The 20,740-nt window shown below is 45.0% G+C and overlaps 1 protein-coding gene across 4 annotated transcripts in view; it reads right to left on the bottom strand.

Moving 5' to 3' along the window:
• The window catches only part of TACC2 (transforming acidic coiled-coil containing protein 2), a 140,357-nt gene that overhangs the window by 100,633 nt on the left and 18,984 nt on the right, over nt 1-20,740 (bottom strand). For all 4 annotated transcript variants that reach the window (XM_069864098.1, XM_069864096.1, XM_069864097.1 and 1 more), the window contains 2 exons: nt 17,175-17,347; nt 3,680-9,406 (listed from right to left, as the gene is read on the bottom strand). In XM_069864098.1, the coding sequence (XP_069720199.1) occupies nt 3,680-9,406; nt 17,175-17,347 (5,900 nt within the window). The remainder of the gene's footprint in view (nt 1-3,679; nt 9,407-17,174; nt 17,348-20,740) is intronic.

The following is a 20,740-nucleotide window of genomic DNA, read 5'->3' as shown; positions in this document are numbered from 1 at the left end:
ATGCTCAGGCATATGGTTTAGTAGTGGACAGGTACTGTTGGACTCTTATCTCAATGGTCTTTTCCAACCCAATGATTCTGTGATTCTAAGCGTTGCTTCTGCATCATCAGCTCCAGAAAAATTCAACACTATCTGCAGAAGCACCAGAAGCTCTGGGAATGCCAGCCCCACACAGAGACCTCCTACATTTGAGGCAAGTGAAGGCTCTGGGTGTCTTGCTTGGCACTGTGGTGAGCACAGCCTGTTCTGCTCCAAATAATAAACCAGTTCCTCTGCAAGGTGCAGAGAACATCACCTCACTGCAAGACAGCCATCATTGCTTGCAGCATGCTCAAAGCTCTTTGTGCCCATCGCTCACTAGCACAGCCCCAAGCCAAGTCCATGAGTACCTCCACAGCCCTGGAACACTCAAAAGCCCATTGACAAGCCAAGTGTTTTGCCAGATCAATACATCAGCGCATGATGCGATCTGTTCTTCCTACCCAACAGATGTGCAGCTGGGAATGACTTCAAAAAGCTCCCTCAGCACTTTTTTCCAGGAGCCGATTTTCAAAAATTCCAGTTTGCACGTATCAGCCAGCTGGGTTACAGAAAGGTATCAAGAAATTCCACTCCACCTCTAAGCATGCCTAGAATTTTGCCATCATTTCTGGTTTTTTCCAGTGCTCTGCTCAGCACCTGCCACAGCCCATGACGCAAACAGGAGCATTGTAAGGACTCCCTGTACATACACAAATGGTGGGGAGGCCCTGGGCCAGGTTGCCCAGAGCAGTGGTGGCTGCCCCATGCCTGGAGGTGTTCAAGGCCACATTGGATGGGGCTTAGAGCAACCTGATCCAGTGGGAGGTGTCCTTGCCCGTGGTAGGGAGGTGGGATTGGGTGGGCTTTGGGGTCCCCTTCAGACCCAAACCATTCTATGATTCTATGAGCTGTATGGGTGTAAATACTAGAAGAGAACACCCCCTTTGGGTCATGATTTTCCTTTCCAAGCAAAATTCAGGCAGCAAAACAGGGTGGCTGGGTGCCCAATAGTGAGCAGGAAAGATGACATTTTGATGCCCAGATGTGACCACCATGAACACAGGTTTTCAGTCAGACTCAGCAGAGAGACAGAGAAGTCAAAACCACCAAGGAAAGGGTTATCTTTCACTCCTTTTTGTGCTGACAGACAGGTTTGCCAAAATCCAGCCCCTCCCTGCATCTGCTAAGAGCACAGCTGTACTTCCATAAGAAAGCGGGGCTAATGCTTTAGCTACAACCTCCATTCCAAAAATATTTGTCCTTTTTACTGTAGATTTGAAAGGAAGTTAGTGGTGCTGTTTTATTGCCTTAAGACACAAAGGGTCTTAAGGAGGTGGGGGCAGGAGTTGCTGCAGTTCTTGGATCTACTGTTCACCACCAGACCACCCTCTTTCCCAGTGCCACAGCCAGGGAGGAAAGAAATTCCTCTATAGGAAGAAATCCTAAAAAAAGGATTTAAGAGTCAGATCACAATTTTGCCCATCTACCCACAGCTCTAAGAATTCTTGTAAGAGATGGACCTATACAGAAGCAGCGGAATGGGGAGGAAACATTGAAATAATCTAGAGCACGTGACTTTCCTCTCATAAATATAATATAGTTCTTGGTGCCATTTATTTTGAGAGCTGGGAAGGATTCCTTCTCCCTAGAGTTCTTTCCATAACGTCCAAGCACCCACAGTCAGCTCTTAGAAATATGGACTGTTTTTGCACAGCTATAGCATTTATGCTCCATAAGGCTTGTAGGGCAATAAAAAGCCAGAAACCCCTCTGCAGCAACAATCGCTGTCACCAGAGCACACGGGGCATGGAACACAGCTTCAAATTCAATTATACAAACCCAGTTTTAAGCTCAGAGGACTGGTCAGCATGGCAGATCCACTGAAGACAGAAAACATTAGCTGAGTTGACTGCTCTGTTTCATATTAGAGATGCATGTTCCACTAGGAAATGAGCCTGATCACAGCAGAGAGCCCTCTCTACCTCTGAGACTCCCCGATGTTTAAGCCTACCCCGCTGTGACCCACCCGCAGCGTCTCCTGCGAGTGCATGCACACGCGGTATGCGTGACACTGCTTACAGCTGCGGTCCAAGAGGAGCAGCTGCCTGCTGGTGCAAACCCTCCCACTGCAGAAACAGGTGATAATGCATTCTTAAAGCACATGCAAGGATGAAGCAACTACTCCATGAATTGCCAGCAGCTGTTCCAGGAGCCCTGCCCTGCTTGCCACAGGTATTTATTTAAAGTAGGACACCCACCCTGCTGTAAAACATGCACGGAGAGAAGTGTGCACTGCCCTTCAGGCTTTGCCACCAGGCTATGCCAGCAATTTGTTTGGTGATACCAAAGCCACTCACTGCAAAGCTTCCCAACATATAAAGGGACACAAACCGAAAGGAGCTAGAGAGAAATAACAGGCTCTAATTTTCTTGTCATTTCACAGACAAATCCTTAAAGAGAAAGTCGTAAAAGTTCAGATTTCCAGTGCTGCTGGTATTCTGCTAACGCACATCTTGCTCACACAAGTAGGTCCTATTCACTCTCTGTCCCAGACTTACATACAACAGCAAGAACTCCCCCACATTTTCACAACAACAGAAACACCTCAGGTATTTTCACTTCCAATCTGTTTTTTATCATTTTAACCTTTAAGGAACATAGCACTGGAATATTTTCCCTCCTTATTCAGTTAGTATCATCTCTGTTTTTTTGGTAAGAGTTATAATCACAGAATGGTTTGGGTCTGAAGGGACCTCACAGCCCATCCAGTCCCACCCCCTGCCATGGGCAGGGACACCTCCCACTGGATCAGGGCCTCCAAGCCCCATCCAACCTGGCCTTGAACACCTCCAGGGATGGGGCAGCCACCACTGCTCTGGGCAACCTGAGCATGTTGTGATCAGATAAAGGGAAAACACTTGTTCCACGGCCTCAAATTCTTTTGAATTAACAGCTCAAACTTGATAATTCAGGCAGCAAAGTAGTAACTCACAAAAAGAAGTCTTAACTTCAATAAAGCAGTCACTGCCAGGTGTGGAAACTATAAAACATAACAACTCAGACTCCACAAACTCCAGCCAAGGAGAATTCACACCTGAAACAGCTCTGAGTCATTAGAAACACTGAATAATGCAGAGACCAAAGGTGCTGTCAATACCATCCTATTACATGGGAGGATAACAGGGAGGCCTAGACAACTCACAGGGTGAGTAATTGGGTTACACTTGTTTTTACAAGTGTAAAAACCTGCGATCTGCCAGGTAGGCACTGCCCATCTAATTTATCTGGGTCACCAAAACTCAAGCAAAGGCCTGCTGACTTAAGGCTAGGAAGTGCTATTTGCTTGCCTAACTTTAGGCTATGAGAGGTGAACGCTGGGAAGCATAAGCAAATCCACACAGGTAAGGGCAGGAATCCAGACTGGTAGGTGGAACAGGTAGGAATTGAGCTCCTCGGGTTTTAGGACCTCTCTGCCCTTACTAATTATTTCAAATTTCATCTGCATTTAAAGGCAACAGAAATTTAATAGACATTTAAGAATCGAGTAAGTGCTGTGCCCTCCCAAACTGCCCAGACAGTGGATATCTGCCCTGAAAACTGTATCCATCATGCCCCGAGGCCTTGGCTACAGCTTCATATAGCGATTTAAAGTAAATACCTTTCCGGAGGTAATCCTGCCACAGCCACATCCTGGAGTTCAGCGAGGTCAGGGTTCTCAGGCTCAGTGAATGCACACAGTGGCAGCTTGCTTTTGGCATCCCCAAGTGAGCTTTCAAGTTCAAAATTCATCTTGTTTGGCCAATTTTCAGCAACAGCCAGATCTGTGCATGCAGAATTCTCCCCCTGCTCCACCACAGCTGGAGAGGGATTTGTGTATAGGTCCGTCTCCTGCTCTTCAGTGCTGGTGTTTAAAGCTGAGGCACCTTCCCCAGTGACTAACATCCTCACAGTACCTGTTCCAGGCATGTCTCCAGTTTGTTCCTTACCCGTGTTTGCTGTGCCTAATGCCATGTCACTGTTTTCTTTTACATCTCCCTCACTCACGTTGCTAGAGTCTAGTTTAGAGTCAGCTTCCAAGCAATCAGCATCCTGGTTTAGTTCGGCTTCTAAGTAATCTATTAACCCATGCACATTTGCTTTCTTTTCTTCCTGCACATCTTGTGATTTTTCCAGTGTTTCCAAGCATTTCCTATTCCCTGGATCATCCTGGATCATCTGTGTTTCATTCTGAGACTTAATATAAATAAACTCGCTGCAGATGGGTCTCTCCTGATTTTCCTCAAGTGACACATTAAAATTCTCTACCAGTTTTCCATGATTGTAAGATCCTCCTGGGACAAGTGCTGAAGCTGCCATGTCAGCGATGCTCTTGGCAGTGTCTGAATCACCGTACTCGCTTTTCTCCTGCTCATTTGCTTTAGGATCCCGGCACTGTTCAGCAGGAAGACTTACATCCTCCCCCGATGAGGCTGATTCTGCATTGCACTCCGTAATTAAGTTATTTCCCTTCTCAGTGGCAGCATCTCCTAAGCCACTCTCCTGTACACCGCCTGTGGAGATAACAGCTCCAGTGGGTTGTTGCTTTCTGTCGGAACACACAGGGAAGTTCTCAGCTGCTGCCCCATCAAACGAAGCCAGTCCTTTCTTCTTTATCTCTAAGCTCATTAGCGGTTCAGGATCAACGCCACCAACACACACGCTTGCCTTTCTCTCCATCCCACTGCTCTCTGGATGCTCAGGGGTTCTATCTGGCTTTGGCAGCTTTTCCAGAGCGTCTTCAGCAGGTGTAGCCCCATCCAGCCTAGGGACCACTTCTAAACAGCTACCGGACTGCCTGTTTTTCTCAGTGGCCTGGAGATCTGCTGGTGGCAGCTCTGACGTTGTGTTTTCTTGTTGCAGACGTTTGCCTTTGGCAGCTTTGCAGGAAGCCTCAGTAGCTAAAGACAACTCTTGTCCCTCTGCTTCCGAGGTGCGCTCAGGAGCTCCTCTGCCCATCTTGTTTGACTCTGGAAAGCTCTCAGGGCCACACAACTCCGCTGTATCCTTGGCCATCGGGCTCTGCTTGAAGTCTGCATGGTTTTCAGACAAAAGCTGGGGTAATTCGGCACTCAGAGTGCTGTGGACAGACTTTTTAAATATCTGGCTGATGTGCTCCCTGAAGTCTGGGAGGCTGGAGCCAATATCCAGAGAGCCACAACTCAGAGCCTCATGCTCCCGTCCAGAGTTCTCGGCAGGCTGCTCGGCAATACCGATCTTTGCCCTGGTTATGTTGTTTTCCTCTTTTGAAAGCTCTCCCATTTTCTCTGAATTCCCAGGTTTCTCTAAGATCTCACCGCCCCCATCATCCACACAGATATTGGTTGCAATTTCCTCATTACAGCCCTCTTGTTTACCAGCAGATGAAAGGCTCAGCAGCTCCCCTTCTAGAGTAGGGAGAGCGAGCGGAGTCTCTGCTGAACTGTCACTCTGCTGTTCTTTGAAGTTTACCTCACTTCGTGTTTCTTTGGATTTAATTACAGATATCTCTTTCTCCAGCTCCTCAGAATGGGACTGCGATGAGTTTCCACTACTCTGCCCCACATTTAGAGTCTCTGCCAGGACTGAACTCCTGTCTCCATCACCCTGAACACTATGGTCTGGAGCACCTTTATCATTCACACACACGCTCCCTACAGAGGTGTTTTGTGAGTTTGCTGGTTGACCTGTGCTTGCCCTGGGGAAAGAATCTAAGTGCTCAGACACTTGAGAACTTGCAGCAATCGGCAAATCGGAGGTACTTTCCAATGTGTTTTGGTATGCCACAGCTTCTAGCTCATTATTTGGCAATTGCCCACCAGTACCACTGTCTGCATTGTTCCCAGATTGTTGGCTGGGAGCAGAGGTCCCGGTAGCGAGGGCTGGGAAGTTCGCTTGGTCTTCACCAGCCTCCTCTGATGTCAGAACACAGCTGGATTTACACAGCTCTGTGGGAATTACTTCTCCTTGTGCCTGTAATGGTGAGGGGGATCCTTGTGCCCCTGGGCTTCTATAAGCCTCCAAACCGCCTGTTTCTGCAGCAGAAGCTGTGTCCCCACAACTTATCTTCCCATTTCCATCTTTCTGTACAATTCCTTCAGTAGCAGCCAGACCTTCTATCTCATCAGAGGTTTTTGCCATTAATGGCATTTTCCCTGGAGTTTCTGGAGGAGATGTTTGGGGATCGTTTTTCTCGGGATTATCACAAGTATGTGCTATTTCTGTATTGCTTGGCACGGCCTGCAATGTGTTAGTGGCACTTGCAGAGTTCTCTGTCCCCAGATGACTGTTTATAGCCACAGCACAGCTTTCACCAGCATTATCCTTTATCCTGCATACACTGCCTGGCTGCTCGTTCTTGTCAGATTCTTCAGAACACATATTGCTCTGACACGCTGCTTCATGCTGACTAGCTGAGATCAAAGAATTATTATCCTGCTCGGGCATGTTTGAGTTTTGCTTACTGCAGCAGTTTTCTTCTGCCTTGAGATCAGTGTTGTTTTGCTTTTTGGAATCCTGTAAATGAAGCATGGTCACACCAGCAATGTTTTGCCCCTGTTGGCCACTACACACATCCTCCAACACCAGGGCACGGCTTTTATCCTCATCCTTTTCTCTCACTGCATCAGAGCCACATTGGGTCATTGCTGGACCCTGCACAGAAGATTCTTTACTGAGGTTGTTTGAAACATTTAGAGGCATTCCTGGTATGTCGCTGTGATTATTTAGGTCCAATGGCTGTTCAAGTTTTAGAGCCCTTTCTTTGTGCTCCTGATCATCTGCTCCAGTGACAGTTGTCAGACAGCTTTGCTGCTGCTGCTGTTCAAGGTCTGGCTTTGAAATCCAGCCACTGTCACCAGCAGCAGACATAGATTTCTCCATTTGCTGTGCTTGGGGAAGAGTGGCTGAAACATCTGCATCTTCTTGCAGGTCTCTGATGCTGCACTCTGGGGTCTCAAAAAAGCTGTACGTGGCACTCTCAGAGGGGCAATTGTTTTCACCGACATGGCTGTCACCCCCATCCTCCACAAGAACTTGCTGATGAGTGAGTCCCAAAGTCCTGACTACAGCTGGGGAGGTTTCCAAATAAGCCATCTGCATATGTCTGTGACTTTCTGCAATCCCTTGCTCCAGCTGAGCTTGCTCCAGCACAGCTGATCTGCATTCACTCTTCAGTACCAAATCCTTGTCCTCCACAAAGCTTTCCATCATGGTTTGGTGCTCCCCTTGTTGGAAACCTTCATCTTCCTTCCCATCCACAGCACCGCTTTGTGCAGCTGCAGGTTCTTGCTCTGGATCACTGCAAGGCCCTTCTGTGATGGGACCGTTCAGTTCTTCGATTTCCACACCCCGCAAGGCCTCCGCAGTTTGTACAGCCACACAATCCCCAGTCCCTGCCAACTCGTTTAAGCCCTGGAGCTCAAATTCTGATTTGGACGTTTTCGTACTTTCTTCTGACGTGCCACAGCTCTCTGTCTTTTCTTGACTCACAGTTTTGCTTTCAGATTCTAGCACAGTTTCTCCAGCAAAAGCCTTTTCCCAGGACTCGCCCTGCTTACTCTGCTCAATATTATTGTTCTTGGAGTGGAGGAGCGATGAACTGTGTGCACCAGCTAAACAAACCTTTTCAGTCCCATCACAGCCTGGCTGGCCTGAAGTTTTGTCTTCTGCTTCAGTGTTAAAGCAATCGGAACTCAGTGGGCGTTCTTCCCTCAGAAACAGTGGCAAAGCCAGGTCATCTGTGGCAGTGCTTTTCTCTTCACTCATTTGTTGTTCTGGTTTACAACCAAGAGTGTGTGAATTATCTTTGGGTGATTTAAAGTCACTGTCTAAATTCATTACCCCAGCTGCTTCCTTCAGGTCACCTGTTGAAGTCTTTTCACAAAGACTGAGTTTTTCAGGATTGTGTCCCATGTGGGTATTTTCCCCATCTTGGTGGTGGCTAACAGAGTCCAATAATTGTCTCTCAGCCCTCCTTGACTCCTCAGGCAATTCACTGGTTTTGGTCACTTGTGCCTCCTCTGTTCCAAGTTTGGTTTTCTCTCCCACTTCATTCGCCTCTGTTTCTTTTTGATTCGACTCTGTGGATCCTCTCACAGAAGTACTTAATGCATATTCTTCCAGTAATAACCTTTTATCTGCCAGGGAACTTTCCTTGGTGGGATTGATGATGCTTTCTGTTTCAGAATGCCTGGTGCTTTCTCCAGGCACATCACCTGCTTTTATCAGTTCATCACTATCAGCTTCATCTTTTGGGCTCTCAGTTGTGACAGCTGATTTTTGTTCTTGCTCTTGCTTAACTGATAAAGGCACACTGAAATGCTCAGCACTAATAAGCTCATCTTCTTTTTGAAGCTCTCTTTGAAAACTGGGTTCTTTTTTTTCAGAGGCTGTTTTCATCACTTCATTCCTTACTGGATCTTGAGAGTTATTTCCAGGCGTATATTCCCTCGAAGGCTCTTCAGGCTTTGGTACTGGGGAGAGATTTGAAGGGTTGGAAGGCAACTCTGACATTAAATTACAGGGTTCTGAGCGTTCCCCTTCATTTCCACACAGAGCTGGTTTTGCCTCACTCCCTTTAGCTGTTGTTACAGCCCCCGTCTGTGGATTACAGACCTCACTGGTCTCAGGGAAGCCCTGAGCACTTACAGTTGCTCCAAATTTTTCACTGTCTGAGCCTCCTGTTGCTGGGCAGTTTATGATTAAGGTTTCTTTTCTCATTAGGAGACCCTCCCTACCATCTGGGCTCTGTCTACCTTGCTGTGTTACAGCCTGTGGCTGACCTACTTCCAAATCTCCTTGCTCCTGCTTGGCCCCCTGAGCAGTAAAATAATCTCCTGTTTCTTTGCCCTGGGGGAATGCGTTGACATGTGGTTCCCTCATGCCACCCAGCTGTTCGCCCTGCCAGACCAATCCTAATTCGCTCAAACTCATTTGTGCAACTCCTTGCTTTCCTCTAATTGCTGAGGGAGTGCTAGGCTCTGGGCTTGAGTTTCTGGGATCATTGTCCCCAGTTTTCACAGAACTGCCAGCAGCATTGTCACATTCTGGGCCTCTGTCCACAGATCCAGCATGTGCTCTTCCCTCTGTGTCGTTCACTGGACCTGCTGATGGCACAACTTCCTCGCAGACTGAAGCTGGCAACTTGTCATTGCTGCTTGCAAGATCTGCTGAGAGATGTTCTTCAGCACAGCCTGCTAAATGCATCGGAGCAGGCAGACTTCTGTCTCCAGCTTCTGCAGCCTGCATTAATAAATTAGAGTCTGTTTGTCCTCCTTGCTCTTGTGAGATCACGTTCTGTCCTGTCACCTCTGAAGACATCGTGCTTGAATTGAGATTTGATAAATCTTCAGCACCGGAGCTACTGACGCTGCCAACAATGGAAATGTTTATTTGTTTCACGTCAATAAAAGAACGAAATATGAAGCAAAGGAAGCAAAGAGTGAAACCAAGTCGTGCCATTGATGTTTCAAAGCCATGCAGTACATGCACTGGGAAATTGATCATCTGCTTTCAGGAGCAAAATCATCATACGCAGTGATTTAAATGCTCATAACATAAATAGATCTCCAGTTCCACCTGAGAGCCACCACACTCATAGCATGCATTTTACCCCTTCCAAAATCCATGTTAGTTCAGTGTTGGAAGAGGTGACACAAATCTAGCAGATTACAAGAGCAACACTGAAGGGTGACAAAAAGGCTGGGAAAATCATCAGTATCTCAAAGAAAAGTTTCTCATTTCTGCTTCTATGAGACTGCTTTGCTCAAAGCTACAGGCTATACAATCCAGGTTAGCTGCTGTTATCTGGCTATGCTTTTATTGTGCTGCAGAAGATTAAAAGGACCCATCTGTTGAATATTCTCTCCAACTAATCAGGAGAGTTGATTCTTACCAAAAGGTTAAAGGTCTCACCTTGCAGAAAGACTTTGCCACATGATACACACCTCATGAGGTCATTTTATTGTAGTACATATACAAGCATTTGCAAGACCTCTCTCCCTACCCATTAAAGATAAGATAGAAAAGAATGGAATTAGAGATTACATGGGTGCATGAACTCCATAGAGGAAGCTATCTTTTATGTTTTTTCGCATGCACTATGTGGACCTCATTTTCCATATCTAGGTTTGTAGGTGATGGAATAACCTTGTTGTCTCCCTCACCTCCCCTGGGGAGACTGGGCACATTGTCATTGCCTTAGGAAACACTGTGTCAAAGACCAACTCGAAACTGAGCCCAGAGTAGTACCTAGGAGCAAGGGGCATCATTTGCTTGACATGAAATAACGAATCTCCCACCCATCCCTATTCAAAACAAGATACACAGACTTGCTGTCAAATTCCCAGAGGTCAGTGGAACAGCAGCTTACTCCAGTTCCCTAGTCACACAGAAAGATCTCATTCATGGTGAGCCCATCACTGGGGCTTTGCCACAGCTCAGCAGTGACAGCCTATATTTCAGAAATGCAGTGTGCTCTACAGACCCGAGTAAAGATGCTTAAAACATCTTCCATAAGGTACACAATAGATTGTATTTTAAGTAATCTCCAGAGAAATGAGGATCATTAAGGTTGGAAAAGACTTCTAAGATCATCCAGTCCAGCTGTCAGCCCAGCGCCACTGTGCCCACTAAACAATATCACAAAGTGCCACTTCTTCACATCTTTTAAACACCTCCGACAACGGAGATTGCCATCTCCCTGGGCAGCCTCTGCCAGCGCCCAAGAACCATTTTGGTGAAGTAATATTTCCCAATATTCAATCTAAACCTCCCCTGGCACAACTTGAGGCCATTCCTTCTCATGCCATCACTTGTTACTTGGGAGAAGAGCCCAGCACCCACCTTGCCACAACCTCCTTTACAGGAGCTGCAGAGAGTGAGGAGGTCTCCCCTCAACCTCCTCTTCTCCAGGCTGAACAGCCCCAGGGCCCTCAGCCACCTCCAGAGTCCCTGGGCTCCAGTCCCTTATTGAAATGATAATAAACCAATTGAACATTTAGGGTAAGACTCACATCTAAAGTAAAACATCTCTACCATACAACTCATTAAATTTCAGCAATGTTTGCCAATGGTTTGTACATTTAATTTATAACATCAATACACTTAATTTAAACTTAGAAATTTGTTTTGCCCAAAGGGATTTTTCTTTTCTTAGTGCACTGAAACCCCCTATCCATATAGAGATTACTGACATTGAGAACAACAGAGGGCACGGTGCAGTATCTGGTATCTGGTGGATAACTACCAACATGGGGCACAAGGGGACTTGTACGAACAACAAGACGATGCCAGGAGGCTCTCTAAAGAAGGAATAGACTTGATCATTTGACATTAATTTTGCACTCAGGGAAGCTTAATTAGAAGATGAGGGACAGAAACCACAACACTGACTCAGAGAGGGGATGGCAAAGCAGGAGTCAATTGCCATTCCAGCTTTTTGTTCATTTTGCAAGTCTATCTTCTTACTGCTGAAATTGCTCATTAGCAGCTGTGTGCCCTGGGTTCTCCATCCTGGAGGCATGCGCCTGTCAGAGATGCAGTGGTCAGGGGAAGGACAAATGCAGGTGGAGGTTGAGGGATAGAAAACCTCTAACCTGTATGAAATCAAGCATCAGACAAAGCAGAAAACACCACATACAGTTACAGTTTATCCTGTATCTTTAACCTCTAGTTCTTAGCTTGTTGTTAATTCCATCTGTCAACGGAGTTGGGAAAAGAACAACAATAAACCCAGAACTGAGACATCGGTGATGTTCAAACCAAACATACATCATTGTGTATTTGCATTTTACAGATCTTTGTTGACGAAAATTTCTCTAAGATGTTTCCAGACATGACTTCTTTGTTGCATTAGACTTACATTTGCAAATACCAAATATGAAACAGTTGCAAATATGCCTGAAGTGGTCAGGTTTCCTTGAAAACAACTGCTAAACCCGTGAACTCTACTGCCACACTGGTGTCAACTCTGTAAAGAGTCGTCGTAGTAAATCTGCGACTCACTTCGCAGGGTCCAGGGCAGGTGACAGTCCTATTCACTAAGCTATTCAGCCATATGAATTGACTAAAACAATATTTCTGGTGTTGTATAATGCTGAAGATTTGTTCATTTTGCTCAGGAGAAGATGAAGGAATTGGGACAACTTTGTAATAAACATACACTGAACAGCATCAAAGCAACAGTGCTGGAACATGGTGTGACAGCACCTTCCACTGCTCTAATGACGTACCTACTCATCACCTGCTCTGCTTCAGCTTGCTGCTGCTTTATTCACAACATCACAGAACCAGAAGGTTAGAGTTTCCAATCATAAGATCTGTCCAGACTAACCTGTTTCGATATCTTCATTTGTGGTTCTCCTGATGGAGGTAACAGACCTAAACAGGGAACATAACCTACATCTTCCTTTTCATTGTTTACAATTGTGCTTTTCTGTCTGCAAGATGCTACTGGTTAGAGAAACATCTGCTGGGAATGACTTAAGCCCAGCTGATCCTGCTTTAGGGCAGAAGGACGGACTGACTGATCTCTTAAGGTCACACCCAGTCCCATTATCTTCCACTCTTTTTTAAAGAGAACAGCACTACAGGGAAATGACACCACATGCTGGAGATAATTACCCTGGGTAAAACCCAGTCTAAATGAATATGTACTAGAGATCAATAATTACCTGCAGAGAGAGAATGTATTTTCAGTCAACCTATTCAATAGGATCAACGGAAAGCCGTGACTCTAGAAGTTGGGTGTCTTTTTTTAACTATAGGAAAATAAAATACATTGTCTTTTGCGGTATCTTGTTTGTAATCTGAACTAGCTCAATATTACTGAAGAGAAAGAATCATTCATATTTAAAACAAAGCACACAAATGACAAAGCATGAAAGAACATCAAAGTTCCTCATGGTTCAGGTAGAGCTTAGGGGAGGAAAAGTCATTTTGCCACGAATAATCACTGCACGTAACTGATGAGATGTTCAAAAAAAGAAAAATGCAGCCGTGCAAAGCCCCAGGTGTGTAAGTAACTTGAAATGTGTCCCACTGCACTCAAGAGTTATCATAGAGGACCTTTTCCTTGTCTTGGAAATTAAGCAAACAATTAAGGATTTGCAAGTTCAAGGCCTTAACGATCCTCCCAGCTGCAACATGAAACAGCAATGAGTCAAACCTGTGGGTGTCTAAAGTGTTTGTTTTGCAGAAATAATTACCAAGAAATTGTTTGTTTGGAAGCATATGGAAAATTTATCAATTAATTTAATACCTGTAGTGAACCTCTTCCACCTTCAAAGCATATCATGGCAAGTTCCAGTTATCCCAGAACAAATGAAGAGCACTGCCCAGTTAATGAGACGTTTATTAGGATAGCACTGCCTGGTTTGTTTAGGGTGGGGAGCTACAAAGGACATTAAGAAACTGATGATTTATGGTGCATCTCCCATAAATCTCTGGGGATTACAAGCCCTTCCCAGTCTCCCAGCCATTAACAGTTGGAGTCACAACTCCCATGATTCTGTTTTGCCATCTACAGCAGAGGCAAGGGGACAAAAGATAAGACCAGGAGCAGCAAGAGAAAAGCTCTCTGGCATTTACTGAGGGGAAGGTAGAGATGCCCAATGTGTGAAGCCAACCTGATAATCAACAAGAAAACAACAACAGATGATGATTCAGCAACAGGAAATCATAAAGAGTTTAAATTTTCCCCTTTCTTATTCTTTTGCTTTCCTTTTAAAACACAGTGGTGACTTAAAAGAAAAGGCAGCCTTTCCAACCCAGTCATGGTTGTGAGGGGAAACACGGAGCGCTGAAGCCTCTAGAACACAGAGGTCACCTACAGCTGCTCTCCATACCCCAGTAACTCAGAACCTGAGTGACTGTATTCCCAGGATGATAAAGGCCTGAAATCTGAGGATGAACCGAGAAAGCAATGAAGGGATCAAATGCCCAGCCAGCTCTGCAACCACAGCACCGGCATAGCTGCTTCTTAAGTGTTTCTGTTCTGTTTCCCCTGACACAGGAGAGATCGGTCAGTGTCTGCAGTCTGAGTATAGGCATTTGCACACACTGGGCTGGAGGACTAGAGTTAAAGAATCCTGCACTACAATCTGTCTGAGGTATCGAAAGTTCATTAGGAACATGGAAATCATGCCCACGTTCCCTTTAAAGAACCAAAAAGGCAGAGAAAGTCACTGTTTGACCTTTTCAGTGTACACACACACATGAGAAATCCATCAGGGCTAAAGGGCTGCCGACAGCTGCCAGCCAACCCTCCCCACCCTGTGGAGCTAAGCTTGTAGGAAAAAGCTAAGCAGGAATAACGATCTCTGGGATCCTCCTGGGAACTGCCCTCCCTTTCTCCCCCCGCCCCGAATCGCTCTGCATCTCCTTGTTACATACACAGGACAAAATGCAGAGCCCGCAATAGTTTGCCTGAACTCAGTTATTCTACCATTTACAAAGTGAGCTCAACTACTGCTGCAGTGAGCAAGCAAGACTTCCTGCTCCAGTTCCACATCCAGCTCCTGGTCCCCATCCAAGATATCCAGAGAGGTGACAGGAAGCATGGCACCGAATGGATGGGCCCACAGGATGCAGGGAAGCTTTGGTTTGTCATTCCTGTGGGTCCCACAGGATCTGCATGCAGCGCTCCAGGTGGGAAAGCAGCCAAGTTCATCCACAATTCTCCTGCACTGCTTCTGGGTTCATGCCTTTTAAATTGCTGCATCTGCTTCATCCTAAACCTGCTGGGAAAAACACTTCCCGGGGTAGAGTTGTCCAGCTAAGGATTCCACAGGCTTTGTCCAGGAGAAAGGCAGGGTTCCACCAAAGCAAAGCCTGAGGCTTGTAAACTCTTCTAGTTCTTCCACATTTTTATTTTGCGTGGAAAGTTTACAGATCAATTCCAGACGGTGTTGCTTTTCAGCATGCAGGAGTGAGAAATAGGTACAAGAATCTTGGACCAAAGCAGAGTGTTTTAAAGTCAAAGTCACAGACTGTATGAATTCCAAAACATAAGAATTTTAAAGTGACCAAAATGATTTCTGAGGATTTGAGGAAGATGGGAGAAATCCACCCAGAAGGCTGGAGAGCAGCAGCCAAGGCATTTTTCCACACAGAGCTAGTCCATCCCATGACAGCCGGTCACTCGCAAGAGACTGCAAGAGTTCATTTGAGGGTGGAAAAGATGTGTTCAAAGCAGCACACAAGAGCGAGTTAAAAATAAACAGCTAGGAATCTGAAGCTTCACAGATTTTCCGTGTATTGTCTTTGTTGCTATTTTGGCAGGATAGAACTTAGATAGAACACCCAAACCAGGGCTGTGCCAGCAGGTTTTGGAGTAACAATAAGCAAAGTGATTGCAGAGTTCCTGCCCATCCAGTAGGATTCCTGAAACATGAACCTGATGTGTCTCTTCAAGCAGATTCATCTCAAGAGTCATAACTTGGCATGCTGAAGAGTAAAGCTGGTTTGGCCAGATAGGATATAAAGTCTGAGTTCTTGGTACTCATGTTTTTGAAAGGAACCCCTAAAGAACCCTCAGCTAGGCCATTTGTGAGCAGCACAGCTGCAGAAATGCAAACTGGACACAGAACAGGATAGTAGCACCTCTGCTAATGCTAAAGGAATAACAGCAAGGCAGCATCTGCTGCAGCCGAACCACAAATAATCAAACCCAGAGATAAGAGACCCCACCTTACAGACTCCATCACTCCCCCTGGCCCATTCTGACACCACTTTGGACAGCTTCACATGCTTGATGGGCAACAGTGCAGCCCTGTGTTAACTACTTGTACACAGCCCATTGCTTCCAACCACATCAGCGTGTGCCTGCTTGCTTCTTCTGTTACCACAGCCTTCCCAAGGCCACATGCAAAAGGCGCTGACGCTAATGCAAACCATTGCCTCACCTCAGCTCCCCTGTCTGTTATTTCATGCTTAGGGCTCCTCTACCTGCTCACAGCTGGAGCCTCAACTCGTGCTTCCAGTAAAACCCAAAACCACAGGGAAAATCATCTGCCCTGCTTCCTTATCAGATGACTTAAGGTTTTAGATCAGAACCTGTTAACCTGTTATTTCTGCCCCTAGTAGAGCAGGAAAGAGAAAACTTGTTACTTTGAGATCAGAAAATAAATATTTTGCAAAGGCGCTGTTGAGCCCTACAGTGTGCTAGAGCATCTTTTTTGTTTACTTCTTCCAAAGACAGAGGCAGTGAGAAACGGTAACCAGGGTTGATGCAGACAGAAAAAGGCCCAAATCATACACACCCCACTTGAAAAAGACGCGGCAAATCTTTCTGCAGCAAATTCCCCAAACTTAAAGTAAAATCATAGAAATGCTTCAAATTGCCCAATGCCGAAGAGTCTTACACGTTTATCAGCAATCTCCTGATACTCCTTCTAAGCTGCATTTATCATTCTATGCCAGGTACATGATCTGGCAAGCATTCAGCTCTATGTTAAAATCAGGCCAGCATCATCTAATTCCTTCCTTGCAGCAGCTGAAAACTCTAGCAGCGTGGGAAGAATTGAAGTATTAGAGTAAAAAAGTATTGTATTTATGCTTCAAGCAAAACATTCCCTTCAGGATATTAAATAAATACAGATTACATCAACTTTTGCCATCATTACTAGCACTGAAGAATGTCTTCACTCTGAAAGTAGCTCTATTTACTGAATCAGGTGAATTTTAAGACCTTTAGGAGAACACAGTGCTCAAATATTGGCTGGATTGATACTTTGCAGTAGGATTGTTCCACCGAGATGAGCATAGCACTCTGCAATTGTTTACACTTACGTCCTGCCTCACAGTCACACGTGACTACAAAAGACATGTTGATGTTTCTCTTTCTTAGAGGAGAGTTTATTAGTGTGAGCAAAAAAGCAGAGGAAGCTTGGTTGAGTGTTATTACAGCAGCCAGAGCCTTGTTTATAGCTGCACAGCAAGGCGAGAAGGTCAGAGTGGCAGACAGCAAGTAGCCTTGCTTTGTCAGGTTGCTTTGAAGACCAACACCATTATCATCCATCAGGATGATAGAGTTTGAAAATCAATTACACCAGAACAAAAAAATTAATGAACAGCACCTAACTATCAACAGCAGCAGGGCTTTAATTCTGTTCACATAAAGAAACATCACTTCTTACCTTGCAGGTCCTGGAATCAATGGTGGGGATGAGCTCTCAGCCAGATGCACAGCAGCAGGGAGAAGATCCGAGATGTCCTGACCTCCAGATCTTCCTGTGCTGTTTTCCTGAGGGCTCTTCAAACTGTGCCCATTACCAGGAGGTTGGCTCAGTTCCGAATCTTGTGGAGTGCTCTAGAAGGAATTAAAAAAAACCAAAATCAATTTAAATAGCTACTGGTACTTTGGAGTGCATGACGTTTTGGAGAACACACAAGCTTAGGGAGTTTTGTTCTGTCCACTGACAGACAACTCTGTGGTAGGCTTCTCTGTGTTGATGGAACTTGCAGGTTCCAAAGCCAAGGCGCTTTTTTCGTAACAGAAAAACAGAAGGAAGTGGCTGAGCCAAAAAAAAAAAAAAACCTAGGAAAAGAACAGGGAGAGAAGAATGCAACAATTGTTCAAAAGCAGCCAGGGCCTTTACCGACCCAAGGAAGGTATCATCTTCTCTTTTTCCAAGCCTGGCAAAGGCTTCCTTGTTACCACGTTTAAAGTGACAAAGGATGGAAACAAGCTATAGACTTGAATGCCAAAATATTAATGATATCTTCGGAGTTAAGATAGAGATAAAGCCAATGGCAGCCAAGTTAGAGAAGCCAACATCCGTCAAGGCCCAGCAGCTGAATCCAAGTCCAGATTCTTTCCCTCCCACTTCAACAAAGCTCAGATTGCCTCTGAACTGAAACAGAGTGGCTGATTCTTCACCACGCTATCTTTCTGTTACAACAGTTGCAGGAAACACTGCAGTTTCTGCAGTGACAGCTACAGAGATGCTACTCCACAAATACAGTAATGCTGCATCGCCTCCTCCCAAAGGGGAATATTTACCCAGGACCTTCCTACATTGAAAGGTGCACGTGGTCTTTGTTTTGATTTATTTTGTTTCTACTACAAAGTTTTCTGCACCAGACAGGAGGAGAGTCCTGGGCAAGTGGCAGGGCTGTGACCCTTGGCCTGTCCGCAGCCCTGGACATCTGACAGGACCACTGACAACAGGCAGTGGCACCTTCCTGCTGGATTTGTTTTGGCAAAAGTATTTTTAGAAGGCAAAGAGGGGGTGGCAAGAGCTGTTCTGAACAGGTTATATCCTCAGGTAGTAAGAACTACAGAGAAACAATTAAATCTAAAACAAATATGATGTCTGAATTAAGAGGTTCCATTTCAAATCCGCTTGTACATCAAACAATAGTGAAAGAGCAGGAAAACTGCACAATCAGATCACCCTCAACATACAATTAAGAATTAAAACAGCAGTGACTCTAATTGTACAAAGCCTAAGGCACACTTAATGCAAACACACATAACCGACAACAGCAGTGTCCTAGACAAAAAGCACAGTACGCAATCCCAACTAATCTCCTGGGGCTTTTTACTTTCAATTTTGAGGTTTGTTTTGTTCTAGAATTAGTCAATACATGGCAGAAAGCTACTGTTTACAAAACTACTCTGTGTGAGCACGGTTTGCTCTCACACATCCTGAAGCTTCTTGTGATCAGAGCCAGGAATGAGACACCCAGTGGACAAGAGAAGCCCTCGTAATGAGCAATTGAGAAGGTCAGGGCATCCTGAGAATATAAAGGGACTTCCCTTAGACTTAAGGCAAATTTGATTAACTCTTACATCCTCTACCTCTCCCTGAAGGAGCCTCTTCAATTCAGATTTGTTTGTTGAAGTCTCCTTCATCCCCCTGCTTTCCATTGAGATGGACCAAGGGCTCTTGGTTTCATGGTTATTAAGCACTTACCCAGCATGTGCTGACATCTGGCATTTGGAATATTTATCCAAATATGTACATTGGCCCCAAACCCACAGCGTATGGCAAAAAAAAAATACTACAATGTCAGGATTTATACAAGGAAATTTGTTTCTTCCAGCCAGAAAAAAAAAAAATAAATAGAGCTTAGTGTACAGGGCTCCGCTTTGCAGTTGGTGCTGGGTTTTGGGCAGCCTTGCTAGTGAGAAAGTGAGCGTGAAAAAGTTTATGCTGAGAATTTATTTCAGCACACACACACATAAGTGGTGAGAGAGAACTATGATAAAAGGCATTATTAAATTAATTATCAAGAAGAAGCCCCAATGAACCAAACCTGTGACTTGTGGGGCCATAAGTGATCACACTGGAGCAAGCCCATAGCCCAGTAACCACTCACAGACCACCACACCTCAGAGCTGACCCCACCTGAGAACATTCAGGAAACAGCAAGCCCAGGTGGGGAGATTCACTTCTTGGCAGAAGAGGAGGTCCTTCAGCTTCTCAGATAGAACCTCAGAGAGCCAGCCCCCAGAACAGGCACTGGTATTGATCCAGCAAGGAAGCAGCAGGTTGGTAGACTCGCAACAAACCCCATGAAGCAGCCACAGTGCCTTGTTCTTACTTAGCCAACATATTATGTCTTACTGTAAGGGGTACAGTTGGGCCATCCTGGGAGGTGGGCCACTAATGAGAGCCTCACAGTAGCAGCCAAACAAAGAATAACTTCCAGGCCACTCACAGACAAAAATTACCTCCTTTCCTTTCCCAGCAGGATAGGGAGAACCACACAAACAAACCCAAGATATTAGTCCAATTTACAAGTTTGTCCAGATGCCACCAGCAGCTGGAAAGAGCAGCAAGAACCAACTCCTTGTTTTACCTGCTTTCTTCTACCAGCATCTCAAATGTTATTCAGCTGATTTGGGTGATAGGCAGGAGGAACTTCTCACAGCTCTCTTCAGAAGATGAAGAGCAGCAAAATGAACACAGAGAAGAACTAAGTCATTTCACTGCAGTCTTAGTACCCACACATTTCTTCTAATTCATCTCTCTTTCACATGTATTCATTTAATAACCAGAAAACCTCCATGCTCTGTGAATCCACAGCAGCAAAAATAATTCAAATGCTCTATGATGTTTTCCAAATTTAAGCTAATTTCACAAAACAGGCCCTGGAGCAGCTTTGCAGAGCATGCTTTTTATTTTTAATTAACATCTGTGAAAACAATTAGAAAGACTATGTTTTGTTCAGAAGTACCATCAGAAAGCTGCTGTTCAATAAATGACTTTTGAGGTTTCAACACATACAGGCTCTGGAGTGATTTACTACAGCAGCTTATAGCTAAATGTGCTCTAGATTCATTTCAAATGCAACATACTCCTTTTGGAACAGGATTCTGAGATTATAAAAAGTTACTTAATTGAAAGACTTAAAGAAATAATTGTATTAAAAATCAGAATACAGAGGTTCTCTGCTGTTTTTCCTTTAAGCCTAGGATAATTAAAAGTCCCAACACCAAACAAACTGAGTTTGTCACAGGAAGTATACAAACAACAGATGGAAAACTAAACAGCCTGTGCCTTTGTTCCCCTAAAGTCAGCACACAATTTAAATGAATAAAACCAATTCTCTTAAATATGTGTAAGGTAATTTGCATTAAACTTTTCCATAATCCATTGGAGTTTGCAAGAATGCAAACTGAATTTCCAGGATGGCTTCATTTTCTTGATGACTTTGAACAGGAGCTTGAAAGTTAAAAAAAAGGGAGCTCCAC

This window comes from Phaenicophaeus curvirostris, chromosome 9 (assembly GCF_032191515.1).
Source record: "Phaenicophaeus curvirostris isolate KB17595 chromosome 9, BPBGC_Pcur_1.0, whole genome shotgun sequence".
NCBI classification, from domain to species: Eukaryota; Metazoa; Chordata; class Aves; order Cuculiformes; family Cuculidae; genus Phaenicophaeus; species Phaenicophaeus curvirostris.
This window is presented reverse-complemented; position numbering and strand designations above follow the sequence as displayed.